The 19403-nt window shown below is 44.2% G+C and overlaps 1 protein-coding gene across 1 annotated transcript in view; it reads right to left on the reverse strand.

Moving 5' to 3' along the window:
• Positions 1-19403, reverse strand: part of LOC128639757 (AN1-type zinc finger protein 4-like) — a 39924-nt gene that overhangs the window by 14874 nt on the left and 5647 nt on the right. Inside the window, 6 exon segments of the mRNA XM_053691883.1 lie at positions 9289-9314; positions 9316-9407; positions 9560-9599; positions 11278-11697; positions 11700-12404; positions 13017-13164. Of these exon segments, the coding sequence (XP_053547858.1) occupies positions 9289-9314; positions 9316-9407; positions 9560-9599; positions 11278-11697; positions 11700-12404; positions 13017-13164 (1431 nt within the window).

Genomic DNA, 19403 nt, shown 5'->3' on the forward strand with positions numbered 1-19403 from the left:
GGACACTGCCACCACTAAGATCCCTGCCAGAGTGGACTAAAGACCCACAGTCACCCCAGCAGCTACCAGTTACCAACCCCAGGCGCACCGTTCTACCACACTGCCTTCAGCCACGAACTATCCTCAGACAGCCCGGTTCAACTCACAGGATTACTCACAGCCTATTTGGTGCTTTGGATGTAAGCAACTAGGGCACAAAAGACCAGAGTGTCCCCTAAACACAGCGAACCAAGCACAGTCCTGGAGAAGACCCGCCGGCTGGAAACCCACGTAACCCTCAGCCTGCTGCCCCACTGATTAGAGGAGGAAGAATGCTGAGGCATCCTACATGACGCAGACCCCCGTACAAGCTGCCCACCGGGATAACCGGCAACAGCACCGGCAACTGGTTAAAGTGAATGGGAAGGAGGTCAGTGGTCTACGGGATACTGGTGCTACCATGACCTTGCGCCAAAAGAAATTGGTGTCTGAGAACCAGTACACCGGAGACACTGTGGCTGTGAGGGTAGCAGGGGGCGCTGTGTTCCGCTACCTGTTACCCGGGTACATTTGGATTGGGCAGTGGGCTCTAGACATGTGAATGTGGGGGTCATGAAGGACTTACCAGCTGATGTTCTCCTTGGAAAATGACTTGGCCCCCCTTGTTTCTGCCTACGCTCCTATGGGTCCCGCCGATGTTAACCCTGTGACTACCCGTGCCGCCAAGACCGACCCACCTGCTGCTGAGCCCCAGGACGCTGAGCTTAGTAAATCTCTATCCGCTATTGATATATGGAAGTCCCGTTACAACGCGCTGATGAAGAGTCAAGTTGTTTTTAAACCAGAAGTAAGCAGGATGACTATAAACAAGTATCTGAGCAAAAGGACCTGATTTTAAAGAAAACACAGAGCTCTGAGAGTTGAAGGAGAGTGTCAACCAGGTGGGAGACCTGCATAAATACCGGGTATATAGCCCTCAATTAAGTAGATTCTGTTTTACCCTCAAGACTGAGCTTGGTCTCGTGTTTGTGGGGAAATTAACTGGATATGTGTGTTGCTGATCCCGTATTCAGGGCATCTTTCATCTGGTATTAACCCTCGATAACAGGGTTATACCATAACATGCAGGTATAATCAGATCTCATTACTTTATCACACTGTGTATATATACATGTGTCTATCTTGTATCTGTCCATAATCACCAATACTTGGAGAGAACAATGAACAATTAACATATTACCTTATCTCTTCTTAACCCACTGAGAGTGTAATTTCTTCTACTGGATGTGTTTACACAGCTTGGCCTCGAGGCCAAAAACTTTAAGGATAGGTGGGGATACCACAGGCTACATAAACTATTTCAAATACTAATATAAGGGCAATGGAAATACTTAAACCATTTAATACACTCCAGCAGGTAAAGTGGATCACTGGGAACAAATTAAAAGGGAGACAATTTGAGTAAACTGATGAAGGGGGATGCTCATTTAGAGCCAGGTATAAAAGCACATTACCGGTACATAAGTAGCCTATTCTAAAGGATTAGGGCCGCATCCCCTTCCTATGGTATTATACACAACACACTGATGTCGAGTGAATTCGAGTAGCCCTCAGAGGGTTCAGCCGCCTTCTCCCAGAGAGACTCTGGAGGTAAGGACCCCTTTACACAGCCTGCCATGGACGAGCTCCAGTCTGCCGTATCAGTGTCAGTAGGCACAACAGTTCTCCAAGTGGGAGGACAGCTTAGGGACAAGGTAGCTGCTTCCTTAACATGAAGATCAGCCCCACATTCTGTAGTTAAACCTCCATTTCTCGATAGAAGTACCTCTGCAGATAGGACGCTTTGCACCTCCACTGTCCCATCTAGCTGCTTGTCAGTGCAAGGGGTTCTGGTCCTGTGTCTAAGCGAGGGGCCCACCCCATCGCCATGCTGTATTAGGGACTGAAGTTCGTCATAGCTATGAGACATTTGCCACTCCAGGTTACAAAGAAGTGTGCGTAGTACAGCGTGGAATTCCTCCTCTTGTTTTTAATAGGATTATTAAAAACCGGCACCAATTTGTAAAAATTGACCTTTACTTTAAAAGGGACACTCAGGTTAAATTAAATTTTCATGATTCAGATACAGCATGTCATTTTAAACAACTTTCCAATTTACTTCCATTAAAAAAAAATGTGCACAGTCTTTTATATTTACAATTTTTGAGTCACCAGATCCTACTGAGCATGTGCAAGAATTCACAGACTATACGTATATGCATTTGTGATTGGCTGATGGCTGTCACATGATACAGGAGTGGAAATAGAAATAATAGAAATTTGTCATAAATAAATCTACTACTTATTTGAAGTTCAAACTAAGTGCTATTACAATGTCTTTTTATCATGCATTTGTTGATTGTGCAAATCCAATGTGTTGACTAGTCCTTTAAGTTCAGACATGGCGGCATCCATTACTTTATAGAAACTCAGTGGTACTTAAAAAAATCCAACTATTTTCAGAGTTAAATTACAGGAAAGGGGGACAAAATAATGATGTTACAAAGTTTTTTTTTAAAATTACGCAGTTAAATAGGTTATATTACAATCTAATACTGTTTAATATCCCTTTAAGTGACTACACACAAACGCCCTGTAAGAAGGCGTTTTTTGTCCCTTTAACCCCCTTCAGGACAAACACATGACCCATCCAACTTGGGATTATAAAAAAAAAAAAAAAAAAAAAAAAAGTGATCTACTTGACAGATTACTATTCCCTCATAATCCTGTGAATAACAAATTATGCTTACTTGATAATTTCATTTCATTGTGGGGAAGAGAGTCCACGGCTTCATTCATTACTATTGGGAATTAAGAACCTGGCCACCAGGAGGCGGCAAAGACACCCCAGCCAAAGGCTTAAATACCTCCCCCACTCACCACATCCCCCAGTCATTCTGCAGAGGGAACAAGGAACAGTAGGAGAAACATCAGGGTATAAATGGTGCCAGAAGAGAAATTAAAATTGTGTCCGCCCACCGAAGAAACGGGCGGGTGCAGTGGACTCTCCTCCCCACAATGGAAATGAAATTATCAGGTAAGCATAATTTAGGTTTTCCATCTAAAGGGGAGGAGAGTCCACGGCTTCATTCATTACCATTTGGAAAATATACCCAAGCTCTAGAGGACACTGAATGAAACCGGGAGGGTAATAGGCGGACCCTAATCTGAGGGCACCACAACCTGTAGAACCTCTCTCCCAAAAGCCGCTTCCACAGAAGCAAAAACGTAAAATTTGTAAAACTTTGTAAAAGTGTGTGAGAACCAGATAGCCGCCTTACAAATTTGCTCCATAGAGGCCTCATTCTTGAAGGCCCAGGACAAAGCCACAGCTCTAGTTGAATGAGCCGTGATCCTCTGAGGAGGCTTATGTCCCGCTGTCTCATAAGCCAAGCGAATCAAACTCCTCAGCCAAAAAGAAAGTAGTAGCAGAAGCCCTCTGACCCCTGCACTTCCCTGAATACACGACAAAAAATGTAGGTTGTCTGAAGTCCTTTGTAGCCTGAAGATAGAACTTCAGGGCACGGACCACATCTAGATTATGAAGTAACCGCTCCTTCAAAGAAGGGTTAGGGCACAGAGAAGGAACAACAAATTCCTGATTGATGTTATGATTGGACACCACCTTGGGAAGAAATCCCAAGCCGGTACAAACAGCCTTATCCGAATGAAAAACCAGATAAGGTGGCCCCAAGTTGCAAGGCCGCCAATTCAGATACTATGCGAGCTGATTTAATGGCCAACAGGAAAAGAACCTTCCAGGACAGAACCTTAAATGTCAAGGGAATGCATAGGCTCAAACGGAACCCTTTACAAAGCCCTAAGGGACAAGTTTAAGCTCCATGGGGGAGCAGACTGCTTAAAGACAGGCCTGATTCGAGACAAAGTCTGAACAAAGGATTGAATGTCAGGGAGCACAGCGAGTCTCCTGTGTAAACAAAACCGATAATGCCGAAATCTGTCCCTTTAAGGAACTAGTGGCAAGTCCCTTCTCTAAACCTTCTTGAAGGATAGCATTCTGGAAACCCTCACCTTGTGCCAAGGGTATCGATGTTTCTAAAACCAGGACAAGTAAGTCCTCCACACCTTATGGTAGATGCGCCGAGTGACTGGTTTCCTTGCCTGAACTAGAGTGTCAATCACACTTTCAGAAAAACCTCTCTTGGCTAGGACTAAGCGTTCAATCTCTACACAGTCCAGCCTCAGGGAATCGAGAATCTGATGTTGGAAAAGACCCCGTTCCAGCAGATCCCTGCGACAGGGTAACCTCCACGGCATAGAGGATGACATCCCCACCAGATCTGCAAACCACGTCCTCCGCGGCCACGAAGGAACAATCAGAATAGTCAACTCGTCTGCTTTATGCGTGCCACAATACGAGGTAGAAGTGGTGAGGAAAAATGTACACTAGATCGAACCCCCAAGGCACCGCTATTGCATCAATCAACTCTGCCTGGGTGTCCCTAGACCCATACCGTGGAAGTTTGCAATGGAGTCTGGGCGCCATGAAAGCTATCTCCGGCGTCCCCCATCTGAGACAAATTGCCGCAAACACCTCGGGGTGAAGAGACCATTCCCCCGGATGGAATGTTTGCCTGCTGAGAAAGTCTGCTTCCCAGTTGTCCACACCCGGGATGTGAATCGCCGAAAAGCGATCAGTTGTGGGCTTCCGCCCATTTCAGTATCCGAGACACCTCCCTCATTGCGAGGGAGCTCCTCGTACCCCCCTGATGGTTGATTTAAGCCACCAAGGTAATGTTGTCCGTCTGAAACCTTATGAAGTTGAACACCCCCAGAGCGGGCCACGCCTTCAGAGCATTGTAGATCGCTCAAAGTTCCAGGATATTTATCAGTAAAAAGGGACTTCAGCCGAGACCATTTTCCCTCTGCCATTCTGGCACCACAAATGCCAGACTTGCACCGTGGTCACAATCTCCCAGGACGTTCTCAAGAAGGATGTCCCCATCGACAATTGTTCCGGGCGGATCCACCAAGAGAGGGAAGTCCGAGCCCGTACATCCATGGATATCAGCTGTGAGAGATCTGAATGATTGCCATTTCACTGCCTCAACATGCATAACTGAAGAGGCCTGAGGTGAAACCTGGCAAATGGAATGACGTCTATGCTGGAGACCATGAGCCCGATCACCTCCATACATTGGGCCACAGAGGGCCTCTCTGAGGATCGAAGGGCCCAGACAAGAGGACGCATGCTTCCTGCGTCTCTGATCAGTAAGAAAAATCTTCATGGACACGAGTCTATGATCGTGCCTAGAAACTCCCCCCTGGTGCTGGGTACCAGGTAGCTCTTTCCGGAGTTTATCTTCCAACCATGAGATTGAAGTAACAGGAGCAGAGACCTTGAATGGTGCACTGCCCGACTGGATGGCGCCTGAACCAGGATGTTGTCTAGATAGGGTGCCACCGCAATGCCCCTGGATCTGGCTACAGCAAGCAGGGCCCCCCGAGAACATTTGTGAGAACTCTCAGGACCTTCGACCAGATCGAAAGGAATGGCCACAAACTGGAAATGCTGGTCCAGAAATGCAAATCTTAGGAACTTGACGTGGTCCCTGTGAATTGGAACATGAAGGTAGGCATCCTTCAAGTCTATTGTGGTCATGAAACTTCCCTCTTGAACTAGGGGCAAAATGGACCTAATCGTTTCCATTCTGGAACGATGGAACAAACAAAAATTTGTTTAAACACTTCAGATCCAAAATCGGGGCGGGAAACATGCCCTCCTTTTTTGGAACTACGAACAGATTTGAATAATACCCTAGACCCCTTTCTGCAAGGGGTACTGGTACGATAACACTTAGATAGGAAAGATCCCTCAGACATCCTAGAAAGGCCTCACTCTTTTCTGGCCCTCAATGGCAGGTTTGACAAAAGGAATCTGCCCCTGGGAGGGAAGAACTTGAATCCTATCCTGTAACCCTGGGAGACAACCTCCAGAACCCAGGGTTCCTGAACAACCAGGCTTCGGAGAATAGAGATAACCTGCCCACTACTCGGTCCGTAGACATGTCGTGGGCTCTGCGGGCTTCTTGTTCTGTTTGGACTTGTTCAAAGACTGAGCAGGCTTCCACGTTCCTTTGGACTGGTCTGCTTTTTTGGCAGGCTGCTGGCACTGGGCATTATCTGCACGAAAGGAACAAAAAGTATCTCCTTTCTGTTTAGCTTTCTTATCTTGGGGTAGGAAGGCACCCTTGCCTCCCGTAACCGTGGAAATGAACGAGTCCAGGTCTGGACTAAACAGAATCTTTCCTTGAAAAGGCAGGGACCGCAACCACAATTTAGAGATCATGCCCGCCGACCAAGATTTTAGCCACAAGGCCCTGCACGCTAAAACCGAAAACCCTGCACCTTAGCATTTAAGCAAATAATTTGAATATTGGCGTTGCAAATGAAAGAATTGGCTACCTTCAAAGCCTTAATCTTTTCCTGCACCTCTTCGAAAGAGGGTTCACCCTCAATCATTTCCCACAGGGAATCACACCAATATGACGCAGCTCCAGCAACCGGGGCTACGGCAGCTGCCGGCTGAAAAACAAACCCCATGTGCCGAAACATCTTTCTCAGCATGTTCTCCAACTTTTTATTCATGGGCTCTTTGAACAACGAACTATCCTCTAGGGGAATAGTCATTCGCTTAGCGAGTGTGGAGATTGCCCCATCCACCTTAGGAATGGTCCCCCCACAGCTCCAACTGAGCCTCCGGAACGGGGAAAAAAAGTTTAAGGGACGAGGAAGGGGAAAAGGAAGAACCTAATCGAGCCCATTTCGTTCTTGATAATGTTAGCCATCTTTATAGGAACCGGGAAGGTCTGGGGTACCACCCTGTCCTCATAAACCTTATCTAGCTTAGGGATAGAAGATTCCTCCGGAAGCTCTAGAGTAGCAAGCACTTGCTTTAGCAAAAAGCGCAAATTATTCATCTTAAACCTATAGCCATGCTCCTCGGCCCGAGCTTTAGATGACACCGATTCCGACCCAGGAGTCCCCCTCCAAAGCGTCGGAGTGGGCCCCCGTCATCGAACCACTCTGCAGGAGCATCCGACGAAGACAAGTCCTGAGTCAGGCCACTCTGAAAGGCCCTACGCTTGTGCTTAGCAGAACGTGGTAAGTCGTGGATCACTTTATAAAACCGCCTTCTGCAGTTCCGCAAAATCTGATGGCCAACATATTTCTCCCGAAGGAGCAACAGTCGGACCCCGGGGCGCTGCATGTGCAATAGGGGACTCAACTCAGAAACGCACCTCACAGGACTGAGAACCCTTAGAGGTGGACGGCTCAGTGGTACTAGACCTTCTTTTAGTCTTAGATGTCTCGATTCTCTCAAGTCATGTGGAACATAATTGGGCAGTCTGGTCTACCAAAACCTCACAATAAACACAGGTATAAGACTGTCATAGAGGGAGTACCCTCTAACGTGTCAGAATCCTCCATAGCTTGAGCTTTAATTAGAATAAAAGAGAAACTAACAGGTACCTTTATAACCGCCAATGGCCAGGGCACTCACCACCTCCTATGAACCGGACTACAGAAACCGCTTTGTCTCCTCAGTCGCAGATCAGACCGGAAGTGAAGAGCCCCACCCGGTCACACGCTTGCCTCACAGGATCGCCCCTGCCTAAAAGGAGAAAACACGCCAAAAAAAAAAAAAAAAAAGGCTGCGCAAAAACTCCCGGAAAAGAACCTGATAGTTCCACACATTGCCAGAGCCTCATCCCACACAGCACAGCAATGACACACAATATCATGTATAAACCCCCCATTCAATAATCCCCCTACCAGGAATATTAACCCGTGATTCAGTAAAGATAAAAGGCGCCCACACTGTGGCCCTGTCTTCTACGTAACATTGTGTATAAAATGAAACAATCTTACCAGAATCCCACGCCGTGGAACAGGAACACGGCCCTTCAAGTGTGACAGGTCATAGCAGCACTACTGACATGGACTTGAGAGAAGAAAGTCTGCAAAACTCGTCAACGCCGATTGCTGTAGGAGCTTGTTAATGAGTCGGGATGGTTTCGCAATAGAGACTCTCCCTGCATCTCCGGACTCTTTCACCCAAGCCCTCACCGAGAAGCCTTATAGAGCTACTTAAAACTCCTGTCCATTGCGAAGAGTAATACCCTCCATAAGAGACCTCTGAATCTTCAGCATCTCTCTGCCACCTCCTGTAACAAAAGGCAAAGAATGACTGGGGGATGAGGAGAGAGGTATTTAACCCTTTGGCTGGGATGTCTTTGCCTCCTCCTGTTTGCCAGGTTCTTAATTCCCAATAGTAATGAATGAAGCCGTGGACTCTCCTCCCCTTTAGATAGAAAGTTACCGCATGATCACAGTTCCTGCTTGCGTTGCTAGGCATATGAAAGCGGGTGACATCACACCATGAAGCTGGGTTTGATAACTTCTCCTGGATAAGATCAGAGTTAAAAACTGCTTTATTCTAAGTTCTGGCTGACCATGATCTTCTTCCACTTGTAATAAAGCTCCGGAGGGTAGATTTACGGATTAGGAACCTGGTGACAGTCCTGTGTCACTCCCTTCAGATGGCATTCAAGGCTGAGCATGTCAGCCAGGTCAGTGTCTCTGGAGACACCAGAAGCATCATGACACTTGCCCTGGAACAAAGACTGCCCACCCCACTGGGAGAAGATAACAGAAGGGATTTCCTTCATGCCTATCCACAAGTCCATGGCTTTTAAAGTATCCACGAAATACAATTTTTTCTCTCACGATTCACATAAAAAAAATACGTTAAGAAAGTTTCCAATCTACTTCTATTATAAAATGTGCTTAGTTTTTGTTGGATATCTAGATAGGTAGATGTCTGTAGCACTGCATGACAGGAAATAGTGCTGCCATCTAGGGCTCTTGCTAATGAATAACATTGTTGCAAAACTGTTGCCATATAGTACTGCAGACAGATAACAAGAAAACAGAAAAACAAAATTGATAATAGAAGTAAATTGGAAAGTTGTTTAAAATTCTGTGTCTATCTGAATGAAAAAGAGAAAAAGAAAATTGTTTTATGTCCCTTTAAACTGTTTAACAATCCATTCCTGCTTCACGTGCTGTCACAAACATAAGAGAAAATGCGGGGTTTGTTCCATGCACAGCAGATAGAAGGCGTCACATCTGGTCATACACATTGTTACCCCAGGTATTTATAGCTTTAAAAAAAACAAACAAAAAAACAAAAGCAGCTTCCATGATATGGCTGGGATATTATTGACCATAGTTCAAGCAAGTCACCTGCATTCGTAGCTGGTCGCTAGTCCCCGTTTTCCTCCCGCAAACATGACAGCGGTTTACGCCTTTCTTTTTACTCTGAAAACTTGATACGATTGGAGGAAACAGGGGTGTTGCTTCAGCTGCAAAAGATAATCCCATGATTTAACAATTCAGACAAAAATAATGTGCACTTTTTCTTTATCTCGAGTCTAGCACATGATGGGTATTGGCAATAATGATGGTACTGCTTACAGACATAATGTGAGGGTACCATGTGCAGTGTTTATCTTACCTAGAGCTTTCCCGCTAGGCTGACTTCTCCTGTTCTCTCTCTGCAATACAAGTCAGACACATTATCAATCAGACAGCAGGTAGAGCGTCACACAAACTATATTCGTTTGCATGAGATAAAACACACCAAGTTATTCATTTGTAACAATCAGTTATCAGGTGCCGAACAAGGTGATTTTAGAACCAATACGTTTGTTGGGAGCCCAGATGTCGTGCTTATCACACAAAGCAGAAACTTTCAGTAATCACAATGAGCACAGTCATTGCACATGTAATAGTCAGCTGGGGTCAAACTGAGCCTGGTAACCGACAGGTTAATGTAGCACAAAGTGCATCACTTGTGGTTAAATGGCCGTGTTCCCAAGCACCAAGGTAACAGACAGGTCTAACAACATAATCTTAACAATGGAAGTTACAGCCAGCAATGAAGTGTATTTACCAGCAGCGTCTAATGATCACAAATCTCACTGCTGAGAAGTTATTACTAGTGAAACTCAATAATTACACATGTTCATTAGTGTACTCAAACTGCTGATTACATACGGTTTTATAGGAAATTCATTCACAGTTCCACTGAAGTTGTATAGGACAGTGCACTGGCGAGAAAAATAGCAGAAAAATAAAATGGGAACCAAGTCCCAATACAGTAATAGATGTTCTATATACACATAGGAAGTGCTATATAGTTAGCGGTCAGGATGTAAGTAATGTACACTGTATTTTCCCTCATAAGGCCAAGAGATTTATACCTAAATACTCCATTAGAAATTAGTAATTATTATTTCATGCCCCAACCAATCTGCAGCACTAGTTAAATATCTGAATCGTGTAACCTGCGGAACTTTCCACACAGGACCAACAGTGCTCTGCGGGTCCCTTTGAGAGGTAAAAGCACAGTGTAGTTTCCTATACAATGACCTCATATAGGAGTCAGGCTAAATAGACTTTTATGTATAAAGGATGTATAAAATGTAATTGTATAACAAAATGACAATTGCCCCCCACCTATATAGAAACAGCCCAGTAATAAAGAGCTAATTCTTCCCATGCTGCAATGTGAGGATACGCCACTGTGTGATAAAGCAGATCCCGCCTCTCCTGCAGTATAAGTTATGGTACAATTTACCAGAAGCTGAAGCAGACGTAAAGGGACATAAAACCAAAAATCTTTAAATACACAATACAGAGAGCAGCAATTAAGTTTCCACTTTACTTCTATTTTGCTTTGTTCTCTAGGTATCCATTGTTGAAAAGTATACCTAGGTAGGCTCAGAAGCAGCAATGCAGTCCTGAGAGGTAACTTCTGATAGGTGGCTGCACATATGAACCTCTGCCACTGGCTCACCTGATGTGTTCAGCTAGCTCACAGTAGTGCTGCTACTTTAACAAAGGATCATAAGAGAATGAAGCACATTTGTTAACAGTAGTTTATTGTAAAGTTGTTTAGCATTGTACGCTCTATCTACATCAAAATACAATTTTAGGTTTCATGTCCCTATACACCTCTAGATAGAAGGTAAAATATATAAAAGAAAGAAAAAACAAAAACATGTTTTTTGCTTTACTAGCTGTAGGTTACCTTGGGTTTAATCCCTAGAAATAGACCCACTTAGAAACCACAAGTATTGTAGCTCCCAGGCACAGTTCGGCCAGTCAGTAAACCAGACCACAGAGCTTTACACAACTAGACCCAACATGAGAACTTCTCTGCATACTCACTAATAGCAGCTGTGCGGTCTCTCTTGAGAATGTTTTCTGGAGGGTCTCTTCCTGAAGATGCTGGAGACCAACCGGTAGGGCAGCAGCAGACGTATGAAACCTGCCAGGGTTACCGGAATTGTGCGGATTGTCCATACTTGTGCCTCGAGCCAGCGAGGCAAAAAATCCCATATTGCTATAAGTCCCTACAGGCTCTTTGGTAGCTTTATTAGCCACGTCAGTCATTTCCCTAGCCTCTAATTTAGAAATTATATCCGGTCTTTTTCCTGGTGACTCAACCTTTACCCCATGAAATTTAGTCCTGGAAAATGAAGCATCCGCCCGGTTATGTACCTCGAGAGAACTAAACAGTCTTTGTGGGCTAGCAGGCCTCAAGCTTTCCAACTCAATGCATTGGGGTGGCGTGGTTTGTGGAAGGAGTTATGTGCCACCTGTGATGGGTAATGCAGGGGTGGCAGGAGACTGCTTCTTGGAGAGCTTAGCTCACTAGTGTTTACTATTCCTGTCTGCATCCTTTCAGTGTTCAGAGCTTTAGAAATGGTTTTATGGTGTGCGTCAATGGTGGGAGAGTCGTGGTTTCCATCAGCGAATCCAAACTCTGTGCTCACTTTTTCCAAACTGCACAACTCCCCAAATGGATCATCAGGTTTTACCTGACTGAACAGAGTGAAGGAATCTGTGATCGGCCTTGCAGAATCATTAGAAGAAAATAGGTTTAGATTGTTATGTAGAATGGAACTATTCTCAACTGTCAAAGAATCTTCCATGGCTAATGATGCAAGAGGTTGCAGAGCTTTACTTCTACTGTGTTGTGTACCTTCTAAGTCTACACGGGATATTTTGGGTGGTAACCCAATACTACAGATTGTAGGAGATGCCACATTATCAGAAATGCTGTCTTGGTTTAGAGATTTTGAACCAACGGGTGACATTGTCCTTGTCCTAGCAGCGTCCAATTCAGTATGAGGTGCATTGTGGGAAGACTTAGAAGGATGTGGACTCACAGGAGGTAGGCAGGACTGTCCAATGGCTGGGAGAACCCTAAGAAGCTTCTGACGAGCAGACGCTACTGAATTATTTGAGGAATGATGAGTCACAGGGGATCTGGGCTTCAGCTTCTTCTTAGGCTGTGAAAACAATTAAGAAATGATTAGTGGTTGTCTGTGGGTTTCACAAGAACAAGGGAATGATGGCTAAACATTAGCTGGGAGCTACCTATGTGTATTGTTACTATAATCAAGGTGCCTGAAGCTAACTGCAAAGTTACAGAAAATACTCAACTTCAGAAAAGTAGTGAAAAAGAATTGAGAGAATAAGCCATATAACCATAATTCTCTGTTCACAAGAATGTGTTGCTGGGTTTAAATGCAATAAATGAGCTAATGTGGTGCCATGTAATGACATAAAATGTGCATTTATCCCAGTAGCAAGCACAACGCGTCAGATTTTACTCTGAGATAATATTTCATGGAAAGGTAAACGTAAGCAATAGGTGGCACTGACCATCTGTGTGGTTAGACTTTATAAGACGTTCTGTGAGAACTGTAACCCATTAGTGCCAAAAAGAGTCTCCAACACATTGCTACACTCTGTACTACAACCGGATGTGGCAACAAAAAGGTGTTAAACAGTGCATAATGCGCTGCTATGGGGTAAACATCCACTTTCAGGACAGATCTTTTTGTGGCCTTTGTATAACATAAGTATGGGGAGACTTTTAGAATATATGTTTTAAAAACCTTTTTATTGAGGTTCATTTTCTCCATCTTTGATTTCAACAGCTTGACTTTGTTCATTGTGATTGCATTTTCTAAAATATGTTGACCTGATGGAGAAGCCTCAACGTCATCATCTTCTTCTGTGTACAAGTTATTAATGGAACCTCTGCTACAGGGGAGACAAAAAACATTCACCTTACTGGTTACACACAAGACATTTATTACATCTAAACACTGCATAAGTTGTACGGTTATTTCACATGAGATTTTTATATAGTAGTTGTAGATCCCCACAAACAGAAAGAATCCAATGTCTGCGGGTGAACTAAACTCTACAACAAGCAGATATAACTGTATATTGTGCAGACCTATGGCACAAAGGGGCCTATGTGCAGGTAGTTGTAGGACGTAGAACACTGCACTTCTGCTGTACACACTGTGCTGCAAGCAGCAATATGGACATCATAGCTGCAGATCTTTGCCTTTTTAGCCCTAAAGCCTGAGAGTGTTTGGCTTTGTGTACATAGTGAGTCGGCAGTCACCTAGGAGACTAAGCAAACAAACTGGTCCCACAACACTGAACTCAAGCCTGACCTGCTGGCTGTTCCCTTCCTGACAGAGTTGTACAAAAAGGGAAGACCAAGGCACTGGCAACCAGCCCTTCTCTTCCAGTTACATGGGAAAGCCATGACGTTTGGGTAATGGAAAGATTTAGCAAACAACCAAACACTAATACTTGTGTAAAAAACAGACCAGCAGGGGGAGCCAAATTAATTTCAATAAAGCTGAAGATTTGATTTGCTGTATTGGAATTGGTCAAGTGCATGAATTGGCAGCAGTTGAATATGATACACTGAGATCAACATACAGACAATGGCAGAAATATATAAGTTAAACATCAAAAAAAAAAATTATGCTTACCTGATAAATTTATTTCTTTTTTTGACACAATGAGTCCACGGATCATCTTAATTACTATTGGGAATACCACCCCTGCCCTGCAGGAGGCGGCAAAGAGCACCACAGCAAAGCTGTTAAATAGCTCCTCCCCTCCCGCCCACTCCAGTCATTCGACCGAAGTTGGAGAGAAAGGAAGAAACAAGGGGCAGAGGTGTCTGAAGTTTATAACATACAAATAACCTGTCTAAATAACAGGGCGGGCTGTGGACTCATCGTGTTAAAAAAAAAAAAAAAAAAAAAAAAAAATATCAGGTAAGCATAAATTTTCTTTTCTTTTTAATGACACGATGAGTCCACGGATCATCTTAATTACTATTGGGAATCAATACCCAAGCTAGAGTACACAGATGATACGGGAGAGACAAGACAGGGAACCCAAACAGAAGGCACCCCTGCTTGAAGAACCTTTCTCCCAAAAGCGGCCTCAGCCGAGGCAAGAGTCAAATTTATAAAATTTTGAAAAAGTGAGAAATGAAGACCAAGTTGCAGCCTTGCAAATCTGTTCCACAGAAGCTTCATCTTTTAATGCCCATGAGGAAGAAACAGCACTCGTGGAATGAGCCGTAACTCTCTCTGGAGACTGCTGTCCAGCAGTCTCATATGCAAAACTTAAGATACTCTTCAGCCAAAAAGAAAGAGAAGTAGCCGTAGCCTTCTGTCCCTTACGTTTTCCTGAGAAAACCACAAAGCAAGCAGAAGGACTGACCTGAAGGTAAAACCTTAAAGCACGAACCATATCCAAATTATGTAGAAGCTTCGGAGAAGGATTAGGACACAAGGAGATGAATAACAATCTCCCAATTAATGTTCTGATCAGAAACAACTTTAAAAAAAACTACCTTATCTGAATGAAAAATAAGGTAAGGAGACTCATACTGCAAAGCCGAGAGCTCTGACACTGCGAGCAGAAGAAATAGCAACAACAAAAAATATAACTTTCCAAGATAACAACTTAATATTTAAAGGAAAGCATAGGCTCAAATGGAGCCCCTTGAAGAACATTGAGAACTAAATTAAGACTCCATGGAGGAGTAACTGGTTTGAACGTAGGCCTGATAAAAAGATTGTACATCTGGAACATCTCCCAGACGTTTATGTAACAAAATAGAGAAGGCAGAAATCTGAGCCTTTAGGGAACTTGTCGATAATCCTGTCTCCAAACCCTCTTGGAGAAAAGACAAAATTCTAGAAATCCTAACTACTCCAGGAATAGCCCTTGGATTCACGCCAATAGAGATATTTACGCCATATATTATAGTAAATCCTTCTAGTTACAGGTTTACGAGCCTGAATCATGGTCTCTGACCGATTCTGAAAACGCCCCGCTTGGATAAAATTAAACGGTCAATCTCCAGGCAGTCAGCTTCAGAGAAACTAGGTTTGGGTGAAGGAAGGGCCCCTAAATTAGAAGGTCCATCCTCAACAGAAGTCTCCAAGGTGGCAGAGATGACATGTCCACCAGATCTGCATACCAAATCCTGCGAGGCCAAGCCGGTGCATTGAGGATCACCAAGGCCCTCTCCTGCTTGATTCAAGCAATAACCCGAGGAAGCAGAGCAAACAGAGGAAATAGGTATGCTAGACTGAAAGTCCAAGGTACCGCCAGGACGTCCATCAGTACCGCCTGAGGATCCCCTGGACCTCGACCCGTACCTCGGCATTCGGCCGAGATGCCATGAGATCCAATTCCAGCTGACCACATTTGAAAAATCAGTCTGGAAAACACTTCCGGATGGAGTTCCCACTCTCCCGGATGAAAGGTCTGCCTGCACAGGAAGTCCGCCTCTCAGTTGTCCACCCCTGGGATGTGGATCGCTGACAGACAGCAAGAGTGGGTTTCCGCCCACTGGATTATTTTGGTTACTTGTGTCATCGCTAAGAAACTCCTCGTTCCTCCCTGATGATTCATGTAAGCCCTTGAGGTTATGTTGTCCGACTGGAACCTGATAAACTGGACCAACGCTAACTGGGGCCAGCGTATTAAAGATCGCTCTCAGTTCCAGAATATTTAAAGGTAGAACAGACCTGACTGAGTCCAAATTCCCTGAGCCTTTAGGGAGCTCCCGACTGCTCCCCACCCTAGGCGGCTGGTGTCAGTTGTCACAATCACCCAAGATTGTCTGTGAAAACAGGTACCCCTGGGAGAGATGATTCTGAGACGACAACCATTAAAGGGAATCCCTTGTCTCCTGCTCCAGAAGTATCCGGGGAGACAAATCCTCATAATCTCCGTTCCATTGCCTGAGAATGATTTACTGCAGATCTCTGAGACGGAACCGAGCCAATGGGATGATGTCCATTTTCGCTACCCAACAGCCCGATTATCTCCATACACTAAGCCACTGATGGCCGAGGAGTGGACTAAAAAGCTTGACAAGTATCGAAAATCCTTGATTTCCTGACATCTGTCAGAAAATTCTTCATCAATAGGGAATCTATGATGGTTCCCAAGAAGTTACCCTTGTATCTGGGACTAAGGAACTCTTTTCCAGATTTACCTTCCATCCATGAGATCGCAGAAAGGATAACAGATATCGTCCCAATAGGGCGCCACTGCAATGCCCCATAACCGAAGCACTGCCAGCAGCGATCCCAGAACCTTTGAGAAAATTCTGGAAGCTATAGCAAGACCGTAGGGAAGAGCCACGAATTGGAAGTGTTTGTCTAGAAAGGCAAACCTTAGAAACTTGTGATGATCCCTGTAAATGGGAACATGCCAGTACGGGTCCTCAAAATCCACCGTTTTCATAAATTGACCCTCTTGGACCATAGAGAATGGAACGAATAGTTTCCATCTTGAAGGACAGTCCTCTGAAGAGTTTGTTTAGAGTCTTGAGATCTAAAATAGACCTGAAGGTTCCCTCTTTTTAGGGAACCACAAACAGATTGGAATAAAATCCCAGACCCTGTTCCTAAATCGGAAGAGGAACTATCACTCCCAGGTCGGAGAGGTCTCCTACACAGTATAAGAACGCCTCTCCTATTGTCCTGGTCTGCCGATAATCTTAAAAGCAGAAACCTGCCCCAGGGAGGAATGTCTTGAACTCTAATTTGTATCTCAGGGACACAATGTCCCCAAGTCATCATGAAATCACAAACCCAAGTCTGATTGAAGAAGGAAAACCTGCCCCCTTACAGATCGGGTGCATGCCCCTCATGCTGTCTTTGATTCAACAGCAGGCTTCTTGGGCTGTTTTCTCCTATTCTAAGACTGACTGGGTGTTTCAGAAGGCTTAGACTGTTCCTGCTTGGAAGGAGGGAAAAAGATTTCTATAGAAATTTCGAAAGAACCGAAATTATCTGACGTCCTTTCGCTTATTTCTCTTATCCTGTAGATGAAACATCCGCAGACCAATACTTTAACCATAATGCTCTGCGGCCCCAGTATGGCAAAGCCTGAATCATAGTGCCCAGCATAATCTGTATAAAGGGACATTACTAATTTAAGGACCTTTATTCTATCCCTTCAAGAGGGGTGTCTGTCTAATAGAAACAGACAACGCATCAAACCAGTACGCCGCCGCACTAGAGACAGTAGCCATACTAACCGCAGGTTGTCAATGTAAATCCTCTATCCATAGGGTCCTTCTCCTGCATAAGGTCCAAAAGGAACAACTATCCTCTATGGGAATAGTATCTCCCTTCTGCAAAGAATCTCCATCCGTTTCCGAAAACGGAATTGATGTAGAGAGTGCGCAGCCCAAATTGGCGCCACACATAGCTCCATCCATTGTGGGCGTTACAACAATCTCCCGGTCGCCATTATTTAAAATGTCTTTACAAATAGGCCACCGGGAGCTAACTGAACCTACTGATAAGTCTGTGGGCAAAATTGGGCTACTGCTTGCTTAGCCCATATGTGTGACAAACACACAAGACATTCACCTCCTACCAAGTCAATTTCCCTCAGCTCTAGTGAATAAGCTCCCAGAAATAACACCACCTAATCTATTTCAGCCCCAGTGCCTGCTTACAACGTGCTGTCACAGAAATCCCCTCCTTTTGCATATAGGAGTTCTGTGCCAGTAAAATAAAGTGCTCCACTTCCTGAGATCCTTATTCCCAGACCCAGAATAAAAAGTCAGCACTTACCTTTAAAATCTGCTCAGCAGGTTTGAGAGGTCCTCTCCCTCACATAGCCCTGTGGAAAAAAGGATAAAGCCTGAGTAATCTTACTTAGGCTATCAGGCTTAGAGCAGCATAAATATATGGGAGGGGCAGTGAGAATTATATCCACCAGTTCCCATTGCTCTAAAGCCACCACTGCTCTACTGAAGAGACTGATATGGACTACGGCTACACCCTAGAACAAAGCAGCACAATCTTGTACTACTTTAAAAATAATAAACTCTTGATTGAAGAATCTTAACACCTAACTTTACCACTTCCTAGCACTAACGTAGGCAAAGAGAATGACTAGGGTGGGAGGGAGGGGAGGAGCTATTTAACAGCTTTGCTGTGGTGCTCTTTGCCGCCTCCTGCAGGGCAGGAGTGGTATTCCCAATAGTAATTAAGATGATCCGTGGACTTGTGTCATTAAAAAGAAATGGAGATTTAAAATACTTAGATACAACAAACAACAATGATTAAGGTCGCCTTCATACAAGTATATAGTCTATGGGCCAGGAAACAATTGGATGTTGCCTGCTTACAAGCTGAACTGCCACCCATCTTAAGGGCCTTAACACTCACCTATGGACGGTTAATCTGGTGGCACGCAACTACACATACTTTACCTTGTTTATTAGTTTAAGGAACCACAGAACGTTTTCTAAGAGAGAAACCTAATACCATCTACTGAGGGTCACTGTTCTGCAGACAAATCATTTGGGAGCCACACTAAAGAATTAGTCTCTTTTGCCAATTATATGTTTAACACAGGTTGATGGCAGGTTAAAACCTTCTCCCTAGGACCTTTTTAGTGGGTGCACCACCTGGCTTATTTTACTGACCACCCGGCTACAATTTTAGCCAATAGGAAGCTAAAGAATTAGTTAATATTTAAAATGTTCATTTTTTTATTGCACAAATTATCATTAAATACATTTTAAGATATGTGATTAATTGTGCTTTGGGTAGCTGAAAATTATGTATTTTAAAAAAAAAATTACACTGCCCACACACAGCTACTTCATAGCGACACCCGGCTGGCAACATTATCTGTGAAAACACTGAAACCTATTCATTACTTAGTGCCCCACATACTCGCCCTGATATTGCAGAGCTTTTTTTGCACCCCCCAACCATTATCACCACTTTCCCTTATCCATATCTCTTTACAATCCTGCAACAGGTACAATATAAAGGAGATAATAGCACTTGCTGACCGGAGCAAACAGATCATCCTCACACACACACACACAAAGACCAAGCTCAGTGCTTATGAAGGTTTGAGAAAAACAAAATGCCCCATAATGAGCAGGTGCCAAGTATAAATCTGCCAGCTGG

This window comes from Bombina bombina, chromosome 9 (assembly GCF_027579735.1).
Source record: "Bombina bombina isolate aBomBom1 chromosome 9, aBomBom1.pri, whole genome shotgun sequence".
In the NCBI taxonomy this organism is placed as follows: Eukaryota; Metazoa; Chordata; class Amphibia; order Anura; family Bombinatoridae; genus Bombina; species Bombina bombina.